General features: G+C 35.7%; 1 protein-coding gene across 8 annotated transcripts in view; it reads right to left on the minus strand.

Annotated features, from left to right (window-relative positions):
* The window catches only part of LOC122296009, a 29,291-nt gene extending 23,473 nt beyond the window's left edge, over positions 1 to 5,818 (minus strand). For 6 of the 8 annotated variants that reach the window (XR_006238359.1, XM_043105371.1, XM_043105372.1 and 3 more), the window contains exons 1-7: positions 5,422 to 5,818; positions 4,906 to 5,252; positions 4,692 to 4,791; positions 3,187 to 3,264; positions 2,978 to 3,037; positions 2,776 to 2,880; positions 2,364 to 2,474 (exon numbers count right to left, since the gene is read on the minus strand). Coding sequence is in view for 7 of the 8 variants with exons in the window: in XM_043105371.1 (XP_042961305.1) it covers positions 2,364 to 2,474; positions 2,776 to 2,880; positions 2,978 to 3,037; positions 3,187 to 3,264; positions 4,692 to 4,791; positions 4,906 to 5,252; positions 5,422 to 5,631 (1,011 nt within the window). In the remaining variant the exon portion in view is untranslated. Of the gene's footprint in view, positions 1 to 2,363; positions 2,475 to 2,775; positions 2,881 to 2,977; positions 3,038 to 3,186; positions 3,265 to 4,691; positions 4,792 to 4,905; positions 5,274 to 5,421 lie in introns of all 8 variants that reach the window. The other 2 variants (XM_043105374.1, XM_043105376.1) reach the window with 2 other exon arrangements.
* Positions 5,819 to 6,960: the final 1,142 nt, after the last annotated feature.

The following is a 6,960-nucleotide window of genomic DNA, read 5'->3' on the forward strand; positions in this document are numbered from 1 at the left end:
GTAACGCCCCAATGGAAGGCTCAAACCACATGGCCTATACTCCAAAAGGAATAGTCAATGATACAATTGGAGCAGCATTGGAACCTTATAAAGAGCATGAACTTTTCCTTCCCAAGCAATGTGGAATCTCATACACCACCTACCCATATCCTTATCATATCGGGTATTACAATCTACCCCCCTTAAATTCCCGACGTCCTCGTCAGGCCTATCCATTGTAGGTGGCACGGCTCAAGTCCCACATTTCTAGTTGGGATAAGCTCTGATACCATTTGTAACGCCCCAATGGAAGGCCCAAACCACATGGCCTATACTCCAAAAGGACTAGTCAATGATACAATTGGAGCCCCATTGGAACCTTATAAAGAGCATGAACTTTTCCTTTCCAAGCAATGTGGGATCCCATACACCACCTACCCATATCCTTATCATATGGGATATTACAGTTTCGGATAGTAAGTTTCCCATTCCGAGGAGACTAAGAATTTGTCCAATCTAGATCACATTTGTTTGTTAAGACCATGTGTATGATCTGCCCAAGAGAGGAATATTGACCAACCCCAAATCGAAAATACACTCTGAGAATTCCATCATTGTTGGCCGCAACCTACTTTAACTAACCGTTCGCTTGGAAAGCGAATAACATTAAAGTCACCAATATACACCATTGTAGGTCCCACCAACTATATACTCCAGCTAACTCATCCCAAAGAAGTCTTCTATCTCTGTCCATGATCGGCCATAGATACTGGTGAAGGCCCACATAAAATTGTCTTCTACACTCTTAAAGGAGCATGCCATTGGGTACTCCCCGAGGTACCCCATTTTCTCCACGACCCTTTATCCTACATAACTAAAACTCCTCCTGAAGCCCTCATAGATGCAATATAAGCCCAATCCACATATAAACAGCTCCATAAGCTTTTAACTATACTTCTAGTAATGACTTCCAGCTTAGTTTCCTACAAGCACACTATATCTGCCTTCCATTAATGAAGCAAATTCTTTATCCAAAGGCGCTTATTAACCTCATTAAGCCCTCGACCATTCCAAGATACAATCTTTGGCTTCATAGAGAAGGTGCTAGCCACCTCCCTTTGGGTCTTTTCTCTACTTGAGCTACCCTCATAGTTAATAGAGCATGTTAGTCACTTTAGCTTCCTCTATTTTCTGGATCCTGATTTCTTGAGCTGAACATGACCAACTTCAGTGGTAGTGAGCAAAGCCATGAATTGTTTCTCGAATCCCTCACATACAATCCCCAGACACTGTTTGGTTTCCTTCACCTCATGTAAAACTCAATTAGATGCACTAGGCTGACTTGGTAACAGACAATTTAGAGGTATGGGCTCCCCCTGGTAACAGACAATCCCCTAGCACTTAGCCAGTATAAAAGCCCTAAGAACAAATAGACCCTACCTCAAACAGTCCAACTATAGCCTCAATGTCGTGCCATTGTCTTCTTCCATGATAGAATGATCTTGGGCTATTTAGTTTGCAAGACAAAGTGTAATCTATGTTGACATATTAATTCACATGCACTCTACCCCTTGTCACGTAAAACATATCTTAGCCTAGAAGTCATTGCAAGTATAAGTCATGAGTAGATTTTTTTCCCCTTTGGGCCTACTAGAGAAGTACATGCAACTTATAAACTCACACAAGGAAAAAGAGAGAATTTCCATCAACCTGGAGTAGATTATTTGTGAGGAGCTTACAAACATTAGAAATATATATTTATGGTTGACTTCGATGATTATTTGAATAGGACCCTCTTGTATATATCCCGTATTAATCGGGCTCCTGCCTATTCTTATGATCAATAAAATTTTAACCGATCAAAAATAAATAAATGAGATATGATAGCTTCCTTATGATCTAGCATTCTAGCCAGTACACCATCCACCTTTTGTTCTAGATTGTAATTACTAACTAAACGAATACACCTCCATGAGCAAAAACTCCTATTATTATGAATCCTGCAATGCATTGGTAATGCGTATACAATGCCTCTGGAATGCTACTCTTGGGCTCTTAACACATATGTTGAGCTATCGATGAGGTAATAACCTCTAAAGGGGCAATATATTTGAAATGAGACCCTCATATTCATGCCTTCCAGCTACTTTATATCCTACAAAATTAACATTTATATCCAAGTATATATACAAATCCTTTCTACATTACAAATAGAAGAGCCTGCTCACATCTCAAATGAATTCAAGGACATTTAAAACAAATATGACTATCAAAAGGAATGATTTGTGTATTACAAACAGCCACGCAATAAGATGGCAATTACAACCACAGAAGCAAAACTACTTGGGCATGGACTTCAAATAGGAAAATTATTTGTTCCTAACCTTGACATTGCTAACAATGGACTGGGCATCGGGAACTGGGGGCTGCAGTGAGTACTCTGCTAGAAGAGGCAGCAAAGATGAAACAAATGTTGATCTTTCTTGCTGTGCGTCCTGACAGATATTAAAGGAGAACCATTAAATCAGGAAGAACCATAATACTGACAAGTTCAAATTACGAAAGCCAAGAAGGATGTAGGCTTCCAACTTATATATGTTTCATAACACCGATTGTGCCATCAAAATTGCATAATCATTTAAGAGAAGTTATCTACACTCTGCAGTAGTTAAAAATAATGGCATACTTAATACAACTAACCAAAGTTATGTTTTCAATATATATTGATAAAAAGTGTAAAGGATCAAAATACACCACGTATGAAGAGAGAAAATAAAAGCAAAACAAAACAAATACCTGCAATGCGTATGTTAGACGTATGTTTTCCTCAATTATGTCTTGTCTGTATGAGAGAGCTTTTGATGCAGCATCCACTAGGTCTTGTTGCTGCTGATCAAATGCCTAATAACAAGAGGACCAAAAGAATCTCTACATTAGGCCCCAAACAGAAGTAAGAAGAAAGGATTGCAATAAAGAAAGTAAACAAAATAAGGCCTACCAGACGCATATAAGCAATGCGCTTTTCCAAAACATATTTTTCACTGTGTATTTGCGCTTCCTATCATAAATAGCACATCAGCCACTTCAACCAAAATCCAAGTGAAAACAATAGCAATGCCCATCTTATACAAGGAGGGAAAATAGCAAAATAATAAAGAAGATATATTCATCTAGCCAATGTGATAAGATCACACTTGAAATTTTTACCTTCATAGAATAATCTGCAAGGTGCTTCCGTAATTGCATAATCTCTTCTTCATGGTCACGAATCTTGAAAACAAGATCCTATACAAGTAAAAGTATTTGATCCATTAAATATTTACCTTTAGAAACCTCAAATCTTTCAGACTAAGGGCTTAATTGGATTGAAGATATTTCTGAAAATTTCTAAGATCTTTGAGAAAGTTTTTAGAAGTAGTGTTTCGGGGTTTTGACAGGGTGTTGAGGCACATAGAAAATATGTGGATTGAGAATGTTGTTTAGATATGTTTTTATGGAAGTTTGGAAAAGTTGTAAGGTCATTTTTTCATAAGCAATTGAAGATTTTTGTTTTTTTTTGGGATATTCGTGGGTATCCAGGCCAGCTTACGCGTACCTCAACTAATCCCACGGGATCCTAAAGTTAAACGGCCAAATAAACCTCCAGTGGCCCTAAGGGGACTCGAACTGGTGACCAGTGGCCATGAAGATTTTTTTTTTTTTTTTTTATAAGAAAGAAAAGTTTATTGATCCTCATAAGTAATTAAAAATTTTATTAATTAAATATAGAAAGTGTAGAACAAGTACATAGGAAGTAAGGAAGAGCCAACTAGAAATAGAAAGAGAGAAGAAAATCATTAGAACTCAGCCCATATAAATCTCGAGAAGATGCCCAAATGAACAGACCATTGAAAAGAAGGTTTTAACTCTTCCATTCTTTCTTCACGATCCATTGAACTCTGTCTAGTGTGGTTTTGAATTCACCACACTAGACAGATAGTGACCAATTTCCACACTGCAGCAATCTGCGGGCTGCCAAATAACCCTCTCCAATAGACAAAGAATTGAAATATCCTTTTGGGCATGACCCAAGCCAATTCCACTCGACCAAAAAGTCATTCCACAAAGCAGGTGATCTCACAATGGGAGTAAAAGGTGGTCTACAGATCTTTGATATAGAAAGGATCACTTTAATGGAGGAGTTGTATTGGGGATAGAAATTGAACACTCTACAGTTAAGAGAGGACGGCATGCATACAAAACTTTTCCATCAAGTAGCTAATTTGGGTAAGAGAAACAATTCAATTCAGATGCTTTTTGTTTATGGCTTAGTCTCCTCTGATCAACCTCAGATTTGGAACCATAGCGTGAAGCATTATGAGCATTAGTCTTCTGGGTAGTTTGCTTGGAGGCCCAAGCTTAGTGGAATAGCATTTGAGTCCATAGAGGAAGAGGTGGCCACAAGGCGCGAGAGGCCATCTGAAAAAATGGCAGGGTCCATTGATAATACATTTGGGGAGAAAATTTCTGTGAGGGATTTTATTTTTATTTTTTTATGGTTTCTGTTTTTTTACAAGGAACCCAATGCAAATGATTAAATGAAAATCATTTTTGAGAGATGATAAATTGTTTTGAGGTTCACAAACTGATTAGATTGAAGGAAAATTTTTTTCAAGAAGTGAGTTTTTTTCTGAAACATCTCACACACAAACAAGGCATACACGTGATCATACCTGCTTCCAAGGGCTACTAGAATTATTTACTTCAGTAATTGGCATCAGTCCCTGTCCAGATAAATTGAACCGTGGATCATACTCTCCTTCCATTTGATACCTAAGACCAAACACACAATGTTTTCCAAAATGATAAAAACAAAAACTGGATAATTTATTGCTAATAATCAGTCGCACAAAGAGACAATAATCATCGATATTTGACGTGAAATACCTGCCAGGAGAAAAGGATGTTGTAGATGGTGATGAGACTTGCGAGAGACCAATGTTATCTGAAAGTGGCGTACCACCAGGAAACACCTTCAATGTCCCATTGATCTTGTTGCTCTCAGAGCGGCTTTCTGCTTGATTTTGCAGAGCAGGATCGCTGTTTGGCTTCAAATCTGGACGGAGAGCTAGCGGGCCGGGTGGACCAGTTCCAAAAGCGTTTGCCATGCTCTTTACCCTATTTTCCTGATTAAGTATAGAGGGAACTGAGTGATGGGTTTCATAGGATCCAGGAACACGATCATTCCATGTATCAACAGAACGAGACCTTTGAGCCATTGACTCATCTGCTTTCTGTCAAAGATTCCACATTCCCTAGATGTCAAGCGACCAAAAAGATGGCATTCATACGACATGCTCATATGATTTGTAGACACTAGATTATGATTTCCGTACAATGAGAAATATAAGCTTAAAAACAAGAGAGGCATTCTAATATTTAGGTTGGACGGGGGCCACATACGTATCTCTCGAGTTGAAGAATTTTCTGGTGAAGCTCGTTCCTCAAACGAGTATTCTCTTCAACCTGTTGTTTGATGGTGGCCTCAGCGGCTTCCACGGCTTTCATCACCTGAAACAAGCTGTCGTTGTTGTTGGTGGTGGTGGTGCCGGCTGAGACAGCCAAGCCTGAGAATTTGTCGGCCAAATTGTCGTCATCGTACCCATTCTCCATCTCCTTCTTCTCAGATTGTCTGATTGACCGATCAACCAATTAATAAACAACAAGAACTAGCTCCTTTAGAGTACGTTTGGACGGAGAGAGAGTTCATGTGGAGAAGATGTCGTGGGTCTCTCTAGCCTCTAGGGCTTGAAGGCGGCTCTCTCGGACAGAGATGGTTTCGGAACTTCAGTTATCGGGAAAATGCTGAAAGTTTAATACAAAATTAATTTATTATAAGAATTATCTTTCATGACGTACAAATTATTATTATTATTATTATTATTATTATTATTTAAATATTTTAATTCTTAAAAAGTGATAAGACAATTGAGAAAATTATGGTGTGGATTTTAACTTTTGAAAAATATAGTATTTAATAGTCTATTAAATGTGTCTATTATATATTTTTTAATTTTTTTAATTATTTTTTATATAATTTTTCTTAATTGTTAACTTTTGAAAAATATAGTATTTAATAGTCTATTAAATGTGTCTATTATATAATTTTTAATTTTTTTAATTATTTTTTATATAATTTTTCTTAATTGTTAAGAAAATAATTATTAGTAAATTTATATTTTTTTTTATTTTTTTCTTACTTAATAATGTTTAGAAAATAATTAAAGGAAAAAAACTCATTTATATCAATATGTATATTTAATAGACACATTTAACATTCACTCTAGAATCATCCTTTCTTAAAAGGACTGTGCTACATCCACAGAGATTTTCCACCGAAAATTTCTACCGATCAGTGCAAAGTTTTTTTTTTTCATTTTTTCTTTTACCATTTTTTAAAACTATTTAAATATTTTTAAAAAATAAAAAATCATATATTCATTTAAAAACACTTATATAATAGTTAAGTCAAAAAATTTAAAAAAAAAAATCAATAGAGATTTTCGGTAGAAAATATTTGTGAAACTAGTATTTTCCTTCTGGTACAAAATGTTAAATAATATTTATGGCTAATTTTCGACTGAACCCTCAATCAATATTTTAAATATCATTCCATCTCAACCAAAATCATGTGATATAAACAATAAAAAATTTAGAAACTTGGTGAAAATTTAAAACAATAGTAGAAAATTTAAAAAATAAATTCATTAACAACCTTAAAACAAAAACTTAAAAATACGATAAAGTTATAAAATTCACATTTTCGATATATCAAACAATTTTATAAACCAAATTTGTGACGCTTTCAAGTCCTGTTTAGGATTTGACGGAGCTTGAAGCATTGGAACGTATAATACAAAATTATATACTCCTGTTCATAATAGTTAAAAATGTAATATACATAACATGCATCTAACAGTATGCAATATTTACAATAGATAA

This window comes from Carya illinoinensis, chromosome 15 (genome assembly GCF_018687715.1).
Source record: "Carya illinoinensis cultivar Pawnee chromosome 15, C.illinoinensisPawnee_v1, whole genome shotgun sequence".
Taxonomy (NCBI): Eukaryota; Viridiplantae; Streptophyta; class Magnoliopsida; order Fagales; family Juglandaceae; genus Carya; species Carya illinoinensis.